The 22,065-nt window shown below is 40.9% G+C and overlaps 1 protein-coding gene across 6 annotated transcripts in view; it reads left to right on the forward strand.

The window, feature by feature from the left end:
* Positions 1-2,031: 2,031 nt before the first annotated feature.
* Positions 2,032-22,065, forward strand: part of FAM168B (family with sequence similarity 168 member B) — a 79,503-nt gene continuing 59,469 nt past the window's right edge. For 2 of the 6 annotated variants that reach the window (XM_049889055.1, XM_049889057.1), the window contains exons 1-2: positions 2,032-2,265; positions 13,477-13,557. In XM_049889055.1, the coding sequence (XP_049745012.1) occupies positions 13,488-13,557 (70 nt within the window). In that variant the 5' untranslated portion in view covers positions 2,032-2,265; positions 13,477-13,487. Of the gene's footprint in view, positions 2,266-2,299; positions 2,691-10,948; positions 13,293-13,474; positions 13,558-22,065 lie in introns of those variants that run through there. The other 4 variants (XM_049889052.1, XM_049889054.1, XM_049889053.1 and 1 more) reach the window with 4 other exon arrangements.

Here is a 22,065-nt window from a genome sequence, read left to right on the forward strand (position 1 = left end):
AAATTTTATTCATGTAGATCTTGCACAATTCTTATAAAAGTTTATTGCTAGGAATTATAATTTAATTATATTTATACACCCACCAACCAACCAACCAACCCACCACCGCTGAGTCGATTTCAACTCATGGTGACCCCTATGTAAGCAGACTGCCACATTTTTCTCCCTCAGGACCGCTGGTGGTTTCGAATCGCCCACCTTTAGGTTAGCAGTCGATCACTTTAATTACTGTGCCACCAGGCTCCTTTATATTTATATATGTATCATTTTTGGTATATATAACCCTGCATAAAACACTCTCTTCTTCCATTATACCTTCTAATTAGTTGTTATCTAGATATACGGTATAGCTATTAATTTTTTGTTTTTAATTTTGATTGTTGCATACTGATTTTTGTGTAATTTTTTAGTTGATTCAACCTGTCTAGGACCTGATGCTCCAGGGAGAAATAAACTTCTGTTGTATTAAGACATTGAGGTTTTGGGCTTGTTCATGTAGTATTTCCTAGCTATCATGACTGAAATAAGTGTCAATACAAGACCCTCAACATGTAAGTATGTTAGCGAGAAATTCCGTGGGGGTGGTGAAATGGAAATCAGAGCTAAAGGAGAAGAAAAATTGAAATCTTGTACTGTTATAGAAGAACTTACATATTTTTATAATGGAAAATAGCGGGAATCAAATCACCATACTTATTTAAAAAAGTTAACATCCCAGTTTTATTTAAAATTATCAACATTTACAGTTCACCAGAAACTTAAATCTATAGGTGCCAGTAAATTGTCTTTAGGAACTGTAGCTGAAGTTACTGAAGATCTGGCTATCCTTAGCTCTTTCTGCAGACCCAGCCCAGCCTCACCACAGGGTCCTCTCACCTCTCATCGAGACAGACCCACTGGCTCTCAGCAGACAGGGAACTTGTGGGTCCCATTCACGCTCCTGAGCAGCTCTGGGAAAGCTAAAAGTCAGGGCTTCCACACAAAGAGGAAGGACTCTGAAGCCAGACCTGGAGTTTGAATCCGAGTCTGCTTCCGCGTAGATGTGTTCTTGAAGAAGACAGTCAACCTCTCTCTGCCTTGATTTCCTCATTTGTAAAATGGGGATGATGACAGTACCGTTTCCATAGAGTCATCATGAGTGTTAAATGAAACGGTGATCGGCACAGTGTCACATCAGTGATGTCGCTAGCCATCATCTGCTGTTGCTGCATTAAGGGAGCTGCCCCACCCCCACCCCCTTGCTCGCTTAGCAGCCCTTTGGGCCAAACTGGAGGTTGGCACCCAGTGTCGGGCCCTCCATTCTGCGTGGTTGGATGGCACCTTGCCAGTCAATGGCCAGCCTTCTCCAAGGCCGAGCCCAGCAGCGGCCAAACAGTAGTCTCCCAGGCCACGAAGCAGTGCGCGGCCGGAGCACCTGTGTCAGGTCGGCTGTCACCAGAGAGCATCCACGACGACAGGGCCGGCTGGGCGCGGGCACGCGGAGGCTCCCGCCCGCAGGCGCCTACAGCCCACCGAAGCGGCTGACCGTCACACCAGCGTGCCCTCGTGTCTACATTCACACACAGACTCAGCAGTGCAGTAGGTATTAAAAAAATACCAAGTAAATTAGTTTTTCATGGGGAATTCATAAAAAGCTAGAATTACTTCCAATATGTCTCTTTTTCTGTACTTAAGAACGCAAAATAGCATGAAGAACAATTCTCCATGTAAGTGTTTATCCCAAAAGACCAACAGAAAACATGCCCAGCGGGCACCTGGTCCGACGTTCAGCACTCAGGGGACCCTGGAGAGGCTGGCCCGTGGATCGCGGCTCTTCCACGGTTACGCCGTGCGCCGTCCAAGCGCCTGCCGGGCCGGAGACCATGCATCGTGGCCCCAGCCAGGGCGGCCAGAGCCGGGCCCACGGAGGCCCGCCGTAGGGGCCGCGCGCAACCGCCTCCGCACGACGCCGCGGGGGCGCGCGCACGTCGCCACTCGAGCCCGGGCAAGCCGCCGAGTCACGTGTCCGGCGCGCCCCCGCCGCCGCACGCTCGCGGGCGGAAGTGAGGTCGCCGGCTCTGTTGGTTGCGCAGCGTCGGCGGGGAGCGCGGGCTGCGGAGAGGCGGGCGGGGTCAGTGGTGGCGGAGACCGGCGGCCTCGCGACTCAGCCCCGGATCGGAGCAGGCTTCCACGTCTTGTGCCCCTCGCTTCGTCCCGCGGCCGAGCCTCCCCGGGCTAGCGCGCGCTCGTCGCCGAGGCCCAGGTCGCTGCTGCTGCTGCGGCCCGGTGAGTGGGACGGACGCCCCACGGTCGGTGCGGGCCGCGGCGCCCGCCTGGGCCTGGGCCTGGGCCGCGGGCGAGCGAACGGCGGGCGCGGGAGGCGGTGGCGGCGACCCGGCCGGAAGTGTAGCGCTTTGTGCGGCAGGCCTGGGGCGGCGCCAAGGTCGGGCCACGGGCGTGGGGTCACTTGTCGTCTGGATCCGGGAGGGGGCCGGCGCGCTTTGTCCTGCCGGCCGGCCCGTGGGCCGGCGGCTGGAGCGGTCCTGAGGGCCTGCGGAAAGGCGCGAAGGAGGAGGAGCTCGGCGCGGACCCGAGGGTCGCGGGCGTGTGCAGCCTGAGGGGGAGGAGGGGCTGCTGCCCAGGCGGCCGGCGGAGAGCTGCGGCTTATTGTAGAGGAATGTTTTCTTGGTGTTTGCAAGGCCAGAGTTAGTGTACGTGACGAAAGTGTTTGAGGGTGAAAAATGGGTGTTACTTCTGTACTTAGAATTCTTGTGATTTTAATAATTTCGAATGTATCGTTGTTTACCCACGAAGTAAAAATTGTCCGAATTGCCTGCAGAAACTGAGCGTTGTCCCTCCAGCTTGAAAAGATACGATTTAAATTCAGCTTTTAAAAGTTTTCTTCAGCAGGGCGTTCTGTAGCCCCTCCTCGGTTTACTTTGAAAAACAGTACACTTGTACAATGTCACGAATACGGTGTTTTTCTTTTATCGCGTACGTGGAGGTATAGGGTGCGTTTAATGAGTTGCATGAGGTAACGTTTTATAAAATATGTAAAAATTAGTTGGAGTGTTTTGGCATGCAAGAAGGCTTTAAAGATGAAGCTGTTTATATAGTTCCCACTTAAACTCTCAAGTCATCCTCGTTTAATTTGAGATTACTTTCTGAAATATTATGATGAAAGACTTTAGATTAAGTAAGTTTTTTGTTTGTTTTGGCTAATAACAGGGACAAATTTTTAAACTTGGTAAGTAAATAGTGGATTATTTTTGCTTTGACAGCAAAGAATTGGGCAATTCAAGGGTATTTTTCCGAGTGTTGAAGCAACTGCGAAGTGGCACAGTTGTGACAGCTTTTTGTTTCTCTTAAGCGTTATAAAGCAGGCTTACTTCGGTGCGTGCCTGTGCTTCTCATGTTTAGTTGTGTTTGTGACTAAACGAAAGTTATGGTCTAGTAGAAGGCCTAGCTGGCTTCCTCTGGGGTTCTCCTGGGTGTTCCTCGTGCAGCCCTTGGCCAGTCATTAGAGACGTAGCAGTAGGACGAGCCTCCTGCCCTTCTGAGCAGTGGAAGCATTCTGTGTAAGGCAAGTGCCTGGAACTCAGTAAGAAGGAGACAGCAGCAATTGCTGCTGTTGATACTATGACCATTGCCCCCTTATTATGCCGTGTTAAATTTGTTAGGCTTTTTAGTTACTGTTTTGATACACAACCGCCTTTAAAGTTATTTTCATTTTAAGATTAGACAGTTGTAATGACAGTCATTTGAATTACAAATATTGGGAAAATAAGAACAGTATATAATGGTACAGAGTAGAGAATTAGAATTGAAAGAAACGTAAGTGTATTTAAAAAACAACTTTAACTTTTTGTAGGTTCTGTGATTTAAAGGGAAACCCTGGTGGCATAGAGGTTAAGAGCCACGGCTGCTAACCAAAAGGTCAGCAGTTCGAATCCACCAGGTGCTCCTTGGAAACCCTATGGGGCAGTTCTACTCTCTCCTTTAGGGTCACTGTGAGTTGGAATCCACTCGATGGCAATGGGTTTAGTTTTGGTTTGGTAGTTTAAAGGGCAATTTTTGTCTACCAAACTTGCCTTGTATAGAGAGCTGCTTTATCTGGATCAGTTGAGGACAATCTTAAAACAACAGTAGACCAGTGTAATAGAGTAACAGTGACTTTTTCCATGTCTATGTTTTACTGTATGCCTTTATCTTTACAGTCTGCCCAGTTGTTCTGTGCAGAAATATGTGAACTTCTCCCAGTAACTTGCAAACCTTGGTGGTGAAGGTGGATGTTGGGGGAGTGGGGAATTTTTTTCCTGTTATGTATATATTCTTATGTGATACCTGGCATTACTGAGAATTTTCAGTGTTGATTTTCTTGTATTTTGGTGTATCCAAGAGGGAGAATTTAAACTCCTTGAAATTAGTTTTGTTATGAAATACACATCTTAATGTACAAGGCCTTTAACATTTATAATTACTGTTTTACGGGGTGTCTTACTTAGTGCTGCTATAACAAATACCACAAGTGGATGGCTTTCACAAATAAATTTATTCTCTCATGGTCTAGGAAAAAAAAATTATTTTTTATAACAAATACCACAAGTGGATGGCTTTAACGAATAAATTTATTCTCTCATGGTGTAGGAGGCTAGAAGTCGGGATTCAGTTCTCTAACTCCCAGGGAACGCTTTCTTTCTCTGTTGGTTCTGGGAGAAGGGCCTTGTCATCCAGTTTCTCAGCACAGGAACCTGAGGCCCAAAGGATGCACTCCACTCCCGGCTGTCTTTTTTGGTGGTATGAGGTCCCTCTCCTCTCTGCTCACTTCTCTTGTATCTGAAGAGATTGACTGAAGATACAGCCTAATCCTGTAGATGATGTTCTGCCTCATTAACATCATAGATGTTAGAATTTACAATACAGAGGAAAGTTACATTGGATCACACAATAGAAGACAGCCACACAATACTGAGAATCATGGACTAGCCAAGTTGACACACATTTTTGGGGGACACAGTTCAATCCCAAAGCATGGGAGGAACTAAGTTTTGAATTAGACAAAATAGTATGGTGATGAATGTTCTCATTTCAAAGACATTCTTTCTGGTCGTTGATGGATTTTCAAATTGAGGGTTTTTTGCTGTCATCCTTTTTTTTAAAAATGCAAATCGAAGATTTGTCTATTCTTGATTCCCGTAGGAGTTCTGCCAGTTGAGGCATTCCAAGGGGGAGCTTTTTAAAGGTGACATCGTCTGGATCCAGCCTTGAGATTAGAGTACTTGGTACACACCAGATCAGACTGGGATGGTGGTGGTAGTTTTTTTCCTTATTCAAATTAAACAAGTAGAATGATGCGATGTAACTCATGTACTATCACCTTGCTGTAATGGTTATTAGCATTTTTCTGTATTTACCCTTTTTTGTGGGAAATAAATTATAGGCATAATGTCATTTTTACCCTTAAAACTTTAGTATGTCTCTCTAAAAATTATCTAGTTTTACATAACCACAATACCATTATCACAGCTAATAATTAACCATAATAATTAGTGTCATCTGATACTCAGCCTGTTTTCTGTTGTTTTGCAGTTATCTTTAAAATATTTCCTTACAGTTAGGTTTTTCTATCCAAATCTGAATCCAGACAAAATTCATCTATTGCCCTTCTGTCTAAATCAGTTTTAATCTGAACATTTCCCTCCTGAGTCATTTATCCTCTAGAATGTCCCACCTTTTGGATTTGTCTGATTGCTTCATGGTGTAGTTCAGCATCTTCCTCCAACCCCTGTCTTTTCCTGTAGAAGTGTGTACTTAGATCTGTTGGCTCCATCACATTCAAATTTTAATGTTTTTGTAATGGTACATAGCAGATAATGCTGAGTAATATTTCTCTTGACTCTTGGTGTTGTTAAGATTGATTAGTGGATTCAGATGAGATGGTCAGGTGTGCACTAACCAATAAACATGGAACCCTGGTGGTGCAAATGGTTGAGCACTTGGCTGCTAATCGAAAGTTTGGTGGTTTGAACCTACCCAGTGGCTCCTGTAAAGATTACAGCCTGGGAAACGCTTTAGGGCAGTACTGGTATACCCTATAAGATCAGTGTGAGTCAGAATCAACTCGATGGCACCTAACAACAATAAAAAAAAAAAAAAAATAGCCCATCAATAAGCAGATATGTTTCAATAGTTCTGAATAAAACAAAACCCACATTTTTAAATAAAGGTTTCAAATTAATATTTATTGCTATGAAAAATTATGTATTTTCAATTGCATAGTTCATTTTTTAGCAATATTCGGAAGGTATTTATGAGCTACCTTTGTGCCAAGCACTGTGTGAAATGCAGGGAGACGGTGCTGAATAAGGTGTTTTCCCCCCGCGCTTACAGGTTCGAATTCTTCAGGGAATCTTTATCTCATCTTTTAAACAAGTGACTTGAGGAGCTATTTGGTATTTGTTCACAGACCTTGTCTGTGTGTTACTGACTTTCTTTCATTGCAAGCCCTTTTAGCAGATACAGAGGGAAGTGCCCCATTTTATCTTAGCAGTCCTGTATCATATTTTCTTATCTACCTTTTTTTACCTATAATTTTTAATTTATTAAAACCTTTTTAGTCATTAGGCAGTGTATCTCTTATTAGTCCCCGAAGGAGTAAAAATATTTTCAGAAAATGTAACTTGTAGTTAGTTTAAAACTTACGATTCAAGTGCAATCTCATGAAAAGAATTTAAGTGGTAAATATGGGGTAATGAGTTCCAACTCATGGTGACCCTGTGTGTGTCAGAGTAGAACTGTGCTCAGCTGGGTTTTTAGTGACTGATTTTTTGGAAGTAGATTTCCAGACCTTTCTTCCAAGGTGCCTCTGGGTGGACTCGAACCACCAGCCATTTGGTTAGCAGCGGAGTGTGCTTTTTGCACCATCCAGGGACTCCAGATGTAGGGTAGAATTGTATTATTATTGGTCAGACTGTGGTCAAGTTGTTATGGAAGGAGAGCATTTAGTGCTTCACAGGTCAAACCCCTTCACATCTTTTGTCTTCTTGATTCTTCCTGCGTCCTTTGAAGTAACTGACTGATTAGAGTTACCCAGGAGCAGAAAGGCAGGAAAGGCTAAAAGACTTGTCGTAGATCCCATAGCTAGGAGAAGGTAGAGCCCTAAATCTGACTTTGGTCTCCTTGCGCTTAGTTTTGTACTCAGTTCTCTGTAGTCAGGATAGACTCTTCACCCATTCAGCAGCAGGGTTGCTCACTACGTGTTTGTTGAATACTGTTGAGGTGTTTAGGTGAGCAAGAGAGACAGTCTTTTATGTTCTAATGGGAAAGGACAAAAAATGAACAAATAGACATTTAATTTTAAAAAGGTTTAAGTACCATGAAAACAAAAAGGAAGTAAGCACAAGGTCTAGAAAGCGTTGGTGGCTATTTTAGACAAGGTTATCTTGGAAGATCTCATGAGGAAGTGGCCATGTCAGAAAACCCAGTGAATTGTGGTAGTGAGCCAGTCAGCTGTCTGGGGGAACAACAGGCTAGAAGGAGAGAAAAGCTATGAAAAGCTCTGTTGAAAATGCATACTAAAGTGAGAGAAATATACATGAACCCCTTGTACCCATTGCCCACCTTCAGCCGTTATCAGCCCATGGTAGATCTTGTCTGGCTATATACAATACACCCTGTCCTCCTCCCTAGCTTGAAGGAAATCCCAGACATATAAATTTATCTGTAAATAATATAACCTGTTAATTAAATAATCTGTTTATAATTTTTTAAAAAGAGTATTTTGCATAGTTTGGCATACAATAGGACGAAGAAAGGACTTGAGAGTTTTTTCTAAGTTTTATATCTCTTGAGTAGTAAAGCTCATTTAAAAAAAAAAACACTGAGTCATAACCTTAACTGGCATGGTTGAAAAATGAAATATTTAGGAAAATTTGATGTTCTGTGCAGCTATTACTGTGAAAATGCCATTTCCCTAAAGAATTAGTGTATGAGTAAACCTTGTTCTAAACTATATTGTTCCTAATTTGGTCTATATTTTATAGCATTCATCCACGTTGCTGGTCTTTAAGGAACAGTAGTAGATATTATGGCGAAGTAAAAAGGTGAGAACTTAGCTACTGTCCAGTAGGCAATTAAAATTTAGGAAGTCACAATATGACAGAGAATATATGTGCCCCAGTGGTTATTTGGAGCCCTGGTGGTTCAGTGGTTAAGAACTAAGGCTGCTAATTGAAAGGTCAGCATTTCGAATATACGAGTTGTTCCTTGGAAACCCTATGAGGCAATTCTACTCTGTTCTGTAGGATTGCTATGAGTCAGAATCAACTCGATGGCAACAGGTTTTGTTTGTTTGTTTGTTTTAGTGGTGATTTAAAGGTAGGGAAGTTGAAGAGAGGGATGCTTGAGTCTGCCCTTGAAGGTTGGTTAGTACAGGACCTCACAGGCAGGGAGAACAGCATGGGCAAAATGGGAAAAGTATAAAGAATACCGTAGGTAAGAATGGCGGGCTGGGGCCAGATTTTGGGGGCATTGAATTCAAGCATTTGTATGTTGTTTTAGAGGCAAAGGAATCCCCTTGAGATTTATCTGAGTGGAGGGAAAGTGGGACAAGTTGGCAGTGCCTGTGGGGATTGGATTTCATGATGGATGGGGAGGGTGAAGAAATCCTTGTTTCTATTTAGAAGGCAGTGAATGGGAGGTAGCAGCACTGTTACAAGTACATTAGCCTTTTCTTGTCTTTTTTATAAAAGTGAGGTCATACAATATTTGTCCTTTTGTGATTGACTTATTTCATTCAGTATAATATCTTCAAGCTCCATCCTTACCGCGGCTTGTATCAGGACATTTCTCCTACTGCCTAAGTAGTATTCCACTGTATGTATGTACCACATTTTGTTTATCCTTTCATCTGTTGGTGGGCGATTAGGTTGTTCCACCTTTTGGCTGTTGTGCATAATTTTTAGATATCATCATGGATTGTAACAATGCTGAGTCTGCTGCTAGAACACAGTGGTGGGAAGAAACATTAAGCAAGGCAGAGTCTTTGAAGCTTTGGTCTTCTAGCTCTGTCTTGTAAACCCCTTATTTCTTTTTTTAGTCTTAGTCTCCAGTCGATTGAACTGTCTGCATCCCATTGCCAAATTAATAATCCTCATGAAGCATTGTCTTGCTGTACTAGCCTTCATTTTTAAAATTTTATCGTGAAAACATACATAACAGAACATGCTGCATCCCAGCAATTTTAAATGATTCAAGTTGTGCAACCATTCTCACTATCCTTTTCCAAATTTTTCCACCACCGTTAATATAAATGCAGTGCCCACTAACCAAAAACTTCTCCTTTCCCCCTTCCTCCCACCCCTGGTAACCACCACTGATTTTTGGTTTCTGTATATTTCCTTATTTCATGTAAGTGAAATCATACAATATACGTCCTTTTGCAGCTGACTCATTTCACTGAGTATGTTGTTTCCAAGTTTCATGCATGTTGTAGCATGCATCAGGACTTCATTTCTCTATATGGCTGAGTAGTATTCCATTGTGTATGTATACCGTATTTTGTTTATCCATTCACCTGTTGATGAACATTTAGGTTGTATCCACCTTTTGTCTATTGTGAAAAGTGCTGCAATGAACATTGGCATACAGGGTTCTGTTTGCATTCCTGCCTTCACTTCTGGGTATATACCTAGGATTGGGTTTGCTGGGTCATATGGTAGTCCTGTGTTCAACTTTTTGGGGAACTGTCCAATTTTTCCACAGTGGCTGCACTGTTTTCCGTTACCACCAGCAATGGATGGAGATTTCAGTTTCTCCACAACCTTGCTAACACTTGTTTTCCATTTTTTGGTATTGCCATTCTAATAGGGGTGAGGCGATGTCTCGTTGTAGTTTTGATTTCCATCTCCCTTTTTAATGGCTAGTGGAAACCCTGGTGATATAGTGGTTAGGAGCTGCAGCTGCTTACCAAAAGTTGGCAGTCCGAATCAACCAGGTGCTTCTTGGAAGCTCTATGGGGCTATTCTACTCTGTTTTGTAGAGTAATGAGTTTTTTTTTTTTTTTTTGGTAATGGCTAGTGAGGAGCCCTGGTGGTGCAGCGATTAGATCTGCTGTTAACCAAAAGGTCAGCAGTTCAAATCCACCAGGAAACCTTTAGGGCAGTTCTGTCCTATAGGGTCACTATGAGTTGGAATCATCTCAATGGCAATGGGTTAATGGCTAGTGAAAGGACCCCTGGTGGTGCAGTGCTTAAGCAGTCAGCTGTTTGAACCCAGCAGAGGCTCTGTGGGAGAAAAGAGCTGGAGATCTGCTATGGTAAGGTTACAGCTGAGGAAACCCTAGGGGGCATTTCTACTCTGTCATATAGGGTCCTTATGAGTTGGAATTGCCTCAGTGGCATACAACAACAGCTAATGATGTTGAGCATCTTTTCATGTGCTTGTTGTTCATTTGGATTTTCTCTGGTGAAATGCCTGTCAAGTCCTGCCCCCCCCCCCCTTTTTTTTTGATTGAGTTGTCTTAGAAACTTTATATATTTTGGTCTTTTTTTTTTTGTAACTACTTTATTGAGACATGATTTGCATAGCATAAAGTTCACCCTTTTAAAATACACAGTTAAGTGGTTTTTAGTATGTTCACAGAGTTGTACATCTATCACCATTATCAGTTTCTAGAATATTTTCATCACCCCAAAAAGAAGCCCCATACCCATTAACAGCCACTCCTCTTTCTCCCCTCCCCAGCCCCTTGCAATGACTAACTAATCTTTCTGCCTATGAATTTGCCTATTCTGCACATTTCATATGAATGGAATTGTACAGTATGTGGCCTTTTGTGATTGGCTTCTTTCAGTTTCATATTTTCAAGGTTTATTCATGTCATAGTGGGCATCAGAACTTCATTCTTCCTTTTTATGACAGAATAATATCCCATTGTGTGGACATATGATATTTTGCTTATTTATTCATCTGTTGATGGATATTTGGGTTGTTTCCACTTTTTCACTATTGTGCATCATTATATGAACATTGAGTGCAAGTTGTTCTGTGGACATACGCTTTCATTTCTCTTGGTAGTATAATAGTGTGGATGGCTGGGTCATATAGTAACTGTGTTTAACTGCTAGCTGTTCATGAGCTTCACTGCCTGTCAGAGGGCATCGCCTGTTCAGCCCCACACTTAAGGGTCTACACATGATGGTCTTACCTAATCTATGCTTATTATAATCTTTTCCTGGTGTCCTACGTGTAGCCTCAGCTCCAAATAAACCAAATTGCCCAATACTGCTAGAATGCATCATTCATTTTCTCATTTCTGTGGCTAGTCAGGATGCTACCCGTTATTTAGGGCTTATTGTAAAATTTTTTTTTTTTAATTGTAAATAGCAGCTGCTCTTAAGTTGATTCCGACTGATGGTGTGACCCCATGTGTGTCAGAGTAGAACTGGGCTTCATGGTGTTTGCAGTGGCTGATTTATCGGAAGCAGATCACCAGGCCTTTCTTTTGAGGAACCTCTGTGAGGACCTGCTCTTCTAGCCTTTCAGTTGGCAGCTGAGCATGTGAACTAGTTTGTGCCACCCAGGGACTCCTTATTGCAAATACTAGCACCTTAAGTTTTTTTCTGACCGTTCTTACCTCCCGCATTGAATTTACTCTCCCCACTCAACCCTCAGAACACTCTGGTTTTTTTTTTTGTGGCTCTTGACACTGCCCCATTTTGCCGATATTCATGCCTCTTGTCTTCTTCCTACTAGGCCTGTGTTGTCCAATATGATAGCTATCACCCACATGTGACTTTAATTTTATTAGAATTAAAGTTAAATTAAAATTTAGTTCCTTTTGTGTTAGCCACAGTTCAAGTGTTCTGTAGCAATATTTGGCTAGTGGCTGTTTCTGGACAGTGCAGACATACATCTCCATCTTTGCAGAGTTTTCTTAGGACTTTTCGAGAACTTTTAACTCTGAACAGGGACTGTGACTTGTTCTTTTATTTTCTGTTGGCCTTTGCATAGTGCTTTGTTTATCTTGAATTCATTAAGAAAGTAGATTTAGATCCTGGCACAGAACAGAGGAAGAGTTTGGGGAAGTATTCACTTCTTCAGAGATGGCAATTGAACCACAAATACAGATAAAATGTTTGGGAAAAAAAATTTTTTTTTTTTTTTTTTGCCTCCACAATTCCTGTGTTGCCAAGAATGGTTCAAAAGTGCAGGATAATAGGAATTGGCAGTTACCAATTTGTTAATTCTTAAACTGTGGGGTAAAATACACAATTGATTGTCCTGCCTACTTGCTATCTTTCTGTCCTTGGTTTCTTTCTCTAATCTTTTTTCTAGACCTGTACTGTCTAATGTAGTAGCCCCTAGGCAGATGTGACTATTTGAATTTATATTAAAGTTAGGTAAAAATAAAAATCAGATCCATTACAGGCCTTGTTATTCAAGTGCTGAATAGCCACATGTGGCTCCTGGCTGCCTATCGGACAGTGCAGACATAACTCATTTTCATCATTGCAGGCAAACATCTGTTGGACGGTACCAGTCTAGACTAATCAAACTGTAGTTGTAGTTGTCAGGGCATCCGACTTCTGATTTAGAAGCTTAAAAAAATTAAACAGTTGTTTGGTAATATAAGTCAGTGAGTAATTTATCACACTAGGAACACTGAATAGTCTTAATTAAGCTCATACTTTTAAGAATACATTGGGTTTTAAAATTAAGAGAAGCTTGCTGGGGATAGTAATGAAAAGGGGTAGAATTGTGGTTGTTGCTGTACAAGTTCTTGAACTTTTGAGAAAATTAGATTTATAATTGTTAAAATATTGTATGGGTTAATAGGAGTTGCTGGGTTTGTAGCTAGATTTTTTTAAATATATATTTTTAAACAGAAGTTTTATAGGAAATAAAGTGCAGAAAGAAAACTAAACCCACCTCATCCAGAGACAAACGCTGTTAATATTTTCACGTGTTTCTTCCCAGACTTACTTGTTTGTGTCAGGGGTGCCCATGCCTAGACGTGTAGATGTAAATTTGGGATCATACTGCATGATGCAGTATCATACTCTAATTTTTTCACGTAAGATTATACCAATCTCTTGTTTTAAAAGTTTGAAAAGCAGATGCAAAGTAGTTCAGGCTTTGGCTATGCCTTGGTTTGTTTAAACTACCTTCTCCGTTACAAGGACATTTAGGTTATTTGCTGATTTTATTTATTTATTTATTTTAACTGTTTTAGGTAGGGACACAGAACACTTTTTTCCTCCTTAACTCTGATGGTCTGAAGAGAGCTGTAAAGGAAAATTTGCAGTGTCTTGGTGGGTGCTCATTAAGACGCATGCTGTTTGTCTTCTCTTCTGGCTGGCAGCGGCATGACATGGCATGGCTTTATAGTAGACTAGAGAAGGAACTCTTGGTACCACCTGTTCTTCTGGGACTGATGCTGGAGAAAAATCTGAGAACAAAAGCACTGATTAACTCATGTTTTTTGTTTCCTTTTAGTTCTTGAAATCATGAATCCTGTTTATAGCCCTGGATCTTCTGGGGTTCCCTATGCAAATGCCAAAGGAATTGGTTATCCAGGTAAGGAAGTATAATTTTGTTTTCATTCTTGAACTTTGAACATTAGGTAAATTTCCATGTCACTAAGAACGCTTTCAATTGAAAAACCCAACCCCACATGGCATAACTAAGGAAGAAAATTCATTGGCTCCTGGAATCGAAAAATCAAGAGGTAGATCTGGCTTTGCTGAAGGCTTGGTCAGTTGCGACTAGGATCTAGTTTCTCTGTTTTCTGGTCTCAGCTTCACTTCTTCAGTACTGCCTCAGTGTTGGTCGTTCTCCCCATTGTGGTTTCTCCATGGTGATTAGTACCTCCCAGCAGCTCTCTCTCTTTTTTTTTTTTTTTTTATCTCTGTCCAACAGGAAGGCCCAGTGGAGGTTCTTGTTCCCTATCCTAGGATTCTTTCTGACTGGACTCAGCTTCCATTCTCTGCCCATCCTTGAGCCAGTCCCCAGGCCAGGGGATCCTACAGATTAACTTAAGCCTGAGCCACCTCCTCCACCCTTAGTGGAGTCAGCTAGCTCAAACATGAACTGTGAGGGAGGAGGAGGTGAAACAAAAATTAGGGGGATAGGAGCTGGTTGGTCAAGAGTAGCGAATGGTTGTCCTAGTTGGTGACTTTGAACAAGTAGTTTTTAATTTGAATGTTACACTTTATTGTGTGTTTTGAAAATAAGGTGGATGATATTACCCTAAAATCACATTGTTTGCAAAACCCCTAGAAAGTTTAATAAAACAAACATTTTTAAAAAGGTGAGCTTCCAGGAAAGTAAGAGAAATATCTTTGACCAAATATGAAGTGATAGAATAACCAGTGCCTTTGGCCGTTGAGGTAATGTTTTGCCTGCCCTGGCGGCACTCGCTATTAGTGAGTTTTAATAATCTACCTGGGGACAGAAAATGAGGTCCTAGGACCATGTGAGGCAGGGAGTTACCCTCATAAATCTGGTAAGAGCTTGGCTGTTAACCAAAAGGTCGACAATTCAAATCCGCCAGCTGCTTCTTGGAAACTTTATGTGGCAGTTCTGCTCTGTCTGGTAGGGTTGCTATGAGTCGGAATGACTTGACAGAAATGGATTTAGGTACACAAAAATTTTAATTCACTGGCCCAGCAAAAACTTTGTCTCTGGATTGGTTCTAGGGGTGGGATTGGGGGAGCATAAGGTTTCCTAAGAATTTATAACCATTCGGGGATGTTTGGAGTTCTAATTTGTATTGTTCTTCGGGAGGTCCAGAAATTGTGAAAGTATCATAAAAAAATAGTCCTAGCCTAGGTCACCCCTGGAGTACTTGGCAGCAGCACATGCAGAGCTGCTCTGGAGGCATGGCTCCCCATCTTGGGTTCTGTTGGGTTCCCACAGACCAAGTTCTGTCTGCCAGCAGTGCAAATAACAACAGGCACACTGTTATCCATCAAGTAAGAGTCAGCAGTCATGACAGGCTGCTGGATAGAACCATTAGGTGGAGACCATGTCACATATAAACACATTTAGAATAATTGAAGATGTGAAAGAAGGAATCACAAATATAAGAGAGGAACAGGATGCTGGAAAAATGAAAAATAGCATTTGAACAAAATTCAGGTTAAATTGCAGATAAACCCATTGCTAAAGAGAAAACTGGAATGGAACATGGAGAAGGGAGAAATAGGAGATCAGTTAAGAAATACAGAGCCAGAATGAGAAGGTTGAGAATTAAGTGCTCCAGAAGGATCAAAATGAGAGAGTGGAGAAAAAAGGAGTGACAGAATTTTTCAGAATTGGTGAAAGATAATTTAATGGTAAGACCTACTTTTAAAGTCTTTAAAGTATCAACACTAGTTTAAATAGAATGTTAAGTAGCTAAAGAGGATCTTGAGTGGATCAGGACCTAGGAAAGTAGCCAAAACTTATAACATTACCTAATAGTCAACATAATAAAATATTGATCACCTACCATACACCATTTCTGTGTACGGTTGTGAGGAGACAGATACATAAACTCTGTACTTGCTCTTTGGTTGGTCAAAAGCAGGGGTTGGCAAACTTTATATAAAGGGATGGATAGTAAATATTTTAGGCTTAGTGGTTTATACTGTCTGTGTTGCAACTATTCAACTAAACCTTTGTAGCACAAAAACAGCTATAGGCAGTAATACGAAATGAACAAGTGTGGCTGTGTTCCAGTACTTTATGAAAGCAAGTGCTGGGCTGGATTTGGCCTATGGGCTATAGTTTAGTGATGTCTGGTCAAAAGAATTGGAGAAAAATACTTTTTAGGTTAAAAATTTTTTTTTTTCCTTTTAGCCTTAAAATTATAGGAGCCTGGGTAGTGCAAGCAGTTTGTAATTAGTTCCCAACAGAAAGGTTGGCAGTTCAGGTCCACCTGATGCTTCATGGGAGAAAGGTCTGGCGATCTGCTTCCATAAAGATTGCAGCCCAGGAAGCTCTGTGGAAAGCTCTGCTCTCTAACACACGAGGTTGCCGTGGCTTGGGAGCCAATTCTTAAAATAATGCATAAAAGAAAATTTCTGTAGCTTTAAAGCAATTTTAAATTTTGTGTAGTTTCTCCTCACTTTACTATTTCTTTGAATCTATTTTGCCTATTTTCTTGGTTTTGGTATTTTATTCTCCCTGACTTTTATAACACTATCTGTATCAGTAAGTGTTTAATACTGGCAATAGAAAACATTCTAGGAATTTTTAACCAGGAGTTATTTCATGTAGGAAATTATGTGCTTTCAGTATTTTGAGGCTAGCATAACCTCAGTACCAAAAACTCACATTACAAGAAAGTGCTTTTATACTCTTCAGCAAATTGAGAGAAGTTTAAAATTTTAATTTTCCTTTTTATTTACATTTACTTGAAAATAGGGAACAATTCCAAGTAACACTTAGTCTTTTAATTAGGATAATGTAATTACTGATATAATTGAATCGGACCTTTGCTACCATCTTACTATTTTCTAATCAAGTATATTTTTATTCATTTTTCCTTTTATTAATTAAAAAATTCTTCTATTATTCTTTTAGTGGTTGCTGTAAAGGTTATGGAAACCCTGGTGGTGTAGCGGTTAAGAGCTATGGCTACTAACCAAAGGCTTGGCAGTTCGAATCCGCCAGGCGCTCCTTGGAAACTCTATGGGGTAGTTTTACTCTGTCCTATAGGGTGACTATGAGTCGGAATCGACTCGATGGCACTGGGTTTGGTTTGTTTTTTTTTTTTTGCTATAGATTATAGCATTTTTATCCCCTCCTTGTGTGTTACTGTTGCCGTGACTTAAGGCATTACTATTTTTATTTTGTTCAGTCAGCATTTATATTTATTTGTACATTTACTATTTTTGGTGTTCTTCATTGCATTCTGTATTTCTGTGTTTCTGTTTGGTATCATTTTCCTTTTACCTGAAGAACTCCCTTTGGTATTTCTTTTACTATAGGTCTGCTGGCAGTGATTTTTGTTTTTGTTTGTGAAAAATGTATTTACTTGTATTTTGGGGGGATATTTTTGCTGGCGGTATTTATTTTCCTATGGCTGTTGTAATAGATTACCACAAACTTGGTGGCTTAAAACAACAGAAATTTATTTTCTTATGGTTCTGGAGGCCAGAAATCTAAAATAAAGGGGTTGGCAGGGCCATATTTCCTCTGGAGGTCCCCGGGGAAAATTCCTACTTGCCTGCCCTCTTCTGGTTTCTGGTGGCTGTCAGCATTCCTTGACATGGCCTTGTTGATGTGTCACTCCAGTCTTTGCCTCCATGATCACACCGCCTCCTCAAATTCTGTTAGTTTTGTGTGTGTATTGTAAGGACACCAGTCATTGGATGTAGGGCCCACCCACGTAATCCAGAATGACCTTATCTCAAGATCCTTAACTTAATCACCTCTGCAAAGACCCTTTCCCAAATAAAGTCACATTCACTGGTTCCGGGGATTTGATATCAGTATCTTTTGAGGGGCCATTTTTCAGCCTACCTCACTGTGTTCAGTTTTAGGTTTACAGTTGTTTTCTTTCAGCACTTTAAAGATACAATTGTAATGCCTTCTGGTTTCTGTCAGAATTATTTTTGCTTCTTTGAAAGTAATGTCTCTTTCCCTACCCTCTGCTGCTTTTAAAATAGTTTTGTTTTATTATGATGTGACTAGATGTGATTTTCTTCGAATTTATCTTGCATGGCATTCAAGGGCTTCTTGACGCTGTGGGTTGAATTAGCAGTAGCTCTTCAAATATTTTTTTCTGCTCCATTCTTCTCTCCTGGGACTCATGTACAAGCATATTAGACCATTTCATTCTGTCCTTCATGTCTCTTGTGCCCTTTTTTGTATTTTCTGTTTTTTCTCTCTGTCAGTTTCAGTATAGGTGCTTTCTAATGATCTGCTGTCATTTCATTATGCCGCCTTCTGCTCTTTTAGTCTTTTCATCTATCTTCTTCATCTTCTGTTTTCTACAACACATAACTCAGAGTTATTTTAAAGACTTTGTTGGCTGACTCTAGTCTCTGGATCACTTGTGAGTCTGTTTCTTTTGTCAATTTGTCTTTTGGTCATCTGGTCCCGTACTGGCATGCCTTGTGTTTTTGATGGAATATCGGTTATATATGTTGTATTAAAAATTGCAGGTGGTCCAGTTAATGTGTTCCTTTGCTAGTCAAGATAGAGTGGTGACTGATCTCCTTAATGCGCTCAGAAGCTGAGTTTGTTTTGCCCTCATCCTAGAGTCCAGGGCTTCTCTGAGCCTGCCTTGCTCACCAGGACCCATCCCCCTAGTGGGTCCCAAACTCTAATCTTTGTCTCTTAAGCATCAGGGGAGTGTGAAAAATTCTGTTTTGCATTTCACTGATTTTCACTTTAGCTTTTTAGCTTTCTGCTAGGGTAGCTTTGGAATTTGGTACGTGTCTTAAAGGGACTTTAGCTGGTTTTGAAGCTCCTTAGATGTTTCATCACTACATTCTCTACAAGGCCACCAAAACTCTCTGTCTCTGTCCCGTCTGCCCAGGACAGCCTGCGCTCAGCCTCCTACCCAGGCCCAGAGTTGACAGGTATTCCCAGGCACAAAAGGTAGCAGACACTGAGATGCAGTTAGGGGTGCAGACTTTCTGGGACACAACACTTGTGAAGGGGAGGGGGAAGAGGAAGCAGGATCGGGTAGGGACCGCGTCAGACTGCAATGCATTACTGTGACTGGGGAGCTCAGGGCCCAGGATGGCCAGTTAGCGGAGGCCTGCCTCAGACAGAAATAGATCCAGAAGGCACTGCTGCTTATAAATACCTTAATATTTACCCCTATTTTTCTAAGTTTAGACATCAGCCCAGAAACTCTTCATGGCATAACAGTAGATTCTTTCTGGAAGGAAATGCAGGTGCTGGTGTGCACTTTGCTTTGGTGGCCCAGCGTATTTGAGGAATCACTTCATATCAGCTCACAAGGCTTGCCTTGCCCCTTTTTACACAATATTGCTGTACAATGTTCTATTTTGGGGGGCTTTTCAACCAGTTTATTCAACCAGTCTTGGGTTGTGTGAAGTGTTTCGTCATTCAAATAATGCTGCAGTGAATAGCCTCATGCTTATGTTCATTGTGTTTGTGGGAATTGTCTTCACGGTGGATTCTTAGAGGGGGGATTGCTGGGTGGGAGTAAATGAATATCCAGTTTTTAAGATATTGCCGAGTTCCTTTTCATAGGATTTGTATTGTTATGTACTCCTACGACAAGTGTATGTTTACCAAAAACCTTACTAACAAAAGTGTGTTGTCAAGCTTTTGGATTTTTGCTAGCCTGATGTTAGAAATGATATCAGTATAGTTGTAGTTTTCAGTTCTCTCACCATGACTTTTTTTTTTTTAATAGGGTTGGGTTTTTGTTCTCTTTTTAATAGTTATATAAGAATATTTACTCAGTGTCAAAATAATTTGCAAATATTTTCTCCTAGTTTGTCTTTTTTTTTTTTTAATAAATTTATGGTATTTTTTGCTATTCTGAAGTTTTTTTTTTTTACTGTCATAAAGTGATCAGAGTCTCATATAAGTGATTAGGATTTGGGATCAGTCCCAAACCCGTGCCGCAGGGGATCCTGGGCAGTGTAATTTTTAGCTTTCTAGACTCTCTATGCCAGAAAGGGAATGGAGAGAAGATATTGAATGAGACAGCCCATAGTATCCTCTGTGAAGGGTATTCATAGGATGGCATTGCTGTCTATAGTGAGGAAGACTGGCAGGAATGGGAAGAAACAGTGATTCTCAACCCTGTTCATTGGAACCCTGCAAATTAGAATGATCTGGAGAGATTAAGGAAAATGATTCTGGTGTTCCACTCAAGACCAGTCAAAGCAGAGTGCCGGGGGTGGGGGCATCCTGGGTGGCAGTCCTTTCAAAGTTGTGGGGGTTTTGTGCAACCGAGGTGGAAACTGTTGGACTAAAGATAGTGAGGTGGGCCATGCTGAGGCTCTGCATCAAGGTGTTGGGGGGGGGGAAAGGTGGCTGGTGGGATGGGGGGGCGGGGAAGGAGCAGAGGATGCTCTAGAGAGAGTGAGGGACTTTGACAGCCCCCCACCCCCATTGCTGGTGGTTCATTGTGCTGTTTAAAACACCTGCTGTGTGTAGGTTAGGATAGGTTCTGTATATGCCTATAAGGTCAAGTTGGTTGATTGTGGCATTGAGATCTTCCATGTCTTTATTGAACTTCTTTCTGGATATTCTGTCCTTCACGGAAAGTGGTGTGTTGAAGTCTCTACTACTATTTTGGAGCTGTCTGTCTCTCTTCAGTGCTGTTAGAGTTTGTTTTTTGTATTTTGGAGCCCTGTCGGGTGCGTCAATATTTAGTATGGTTATGTCCTCCTGGTGTGTTGACCCTTTAATCATTATATAGTGTCCTTATCCTTTGTGGTAGATTTTACTTTAAAGTCTATTTTGTCAGAGATTAATATTGCCACTCTGCTCTTTTTTTGATTGTTGTTTGCTTGATATATTTTTTTCCATCCTTTGAGTTGTAGTTTGTGTCTTTGAGTCTAAGGTGTGTTTCTCGTAGGCAGCATATAGATGGTTCGTGTTTTTTTTTAATCCATTCTGCCACCCTCTGTCTCTTTATTGGTGCATTTAGGCCAGTTATATTCAGCGTAATTATTTATAGGTATGAGTTTAGTGCTGGCATTTTGATGTCTTTTTTTGTGTTGACTGTTGTTGACAGTTTCTTTGTTCCACTTAATTTTCTGTGCTGTTATTTTTCTTTATATATTTTCTTTTCCTCATTTTCATTGTTGTTGATTTTGTATTTGCTGAGTATGTTTTTCTTGCTTTTTATTTTGATGTGCAGGATTGTTAGTGTCCTTTGTGGTTACCTTAATATTTACCCCTATTTTTCTAAGTTTAAACCAATCTTTGATTTCTTTATATCGCCTTCACTTTCTCTCCATATGAAAATATGACTACATTATTTAGGCTTTTTTTTTCTTTTAGTGTTGTCAACTTTTATGTAATGATGCCTCTGTTTCCCTGTTTTGAGCCTTTTAGCTTTGATTTATGTTTGTGATTTCCCTCTCTGGGTTGATATCTGGTTGTTCTGTCCTGTGTTCTAGTTTTGAGTTGTTACCTGATGTTACTGACTTTATAACTGGAGGACTTGGTTTAGTATTTCTTGTAATTTGGGTTTTGTTTTTGCAAATTCCCTAAACTTCTGTTTGTCTGGAAATATACTAATTTCGCTGTCATATTTGAGAGAGAGTTTTGGCTGGCAATTTTTTTCCTTCAAGGCTTTGTATATGTCATCCCATTGCCTTCTTGCCTGCATAGTTTCTGCTAAGTAGTCCGAGCTTAGTCTTACTGACTCTCCTTTGTAGGTGACTTTTCGTTTATCCATAGCCTCTCTTAAAATTCTTTTATCTTTATCTTTGGTTTTGGCAAGCTTGATTATAATATGTCTTGGTGTCTTTCTTTTGGAATCTGTCTTGTATGGGGTTTGATGAGCATCTTGGATAGATATCTTCTCATCTTTCACCATATCAGGGAAGTTTTCTGTCAACAAATCTTCAACAATTCTCTCTGTATTTTCTATCCCCCCCCCCCATTCCGGTACTCCAAGCACTCATAGGTTATTCTTCTTGATAGAGTTGCACATATTAGAGTTTCTTCATGTTTTAAAATTCTTTTATCTGATTTTTCCTCAGATAAGTTGGTGCCAAGTGCTTTATCTTTAATCTCACTCATTTGACCTCGATTGCCTCAATTCTGCTCTTAGGACTTTCTATGGAATAGTCTAATTCTGAAATTTTATTGTTAATCTTCTGACTTTCTGTTTGCTGTCTCTCTGTGGATTCTTGCAGCCTGTTAAATTTGTCATTATGCTCTTATTGAATCTGCTTAAGTTCCTCTAATACTTTGTCTGTGTGCTGCTTGGCTTGTTCTGTTTTGCCTGATCTTCCTGATTTCTTGAGGGGTTCTGTATATGAATCTTTTGTGTTCTACCTCTGGTAATTCCAGCAAGTTCTCTTCATCCAGATGATTTTTTGATTCTTTGTTTTGGGAGCTTGCTGAAGGCATTGTGGTCTGCCATTTTAT

This window comes from Elephas maximus, chromosome 6 (assembly GCF_024166365.1).
Source record: "Elephas maximus indicus isolate mEleMax1 chromosome 6, mEleMax1 primary haplotype, whole genome shotgun sequence".
Lineage (NCBI taxonomy): Eukaryota > Metazoa > Chordata > Mammalia > Proboscidea > Elephantidae > Elephas > Elephas maximus.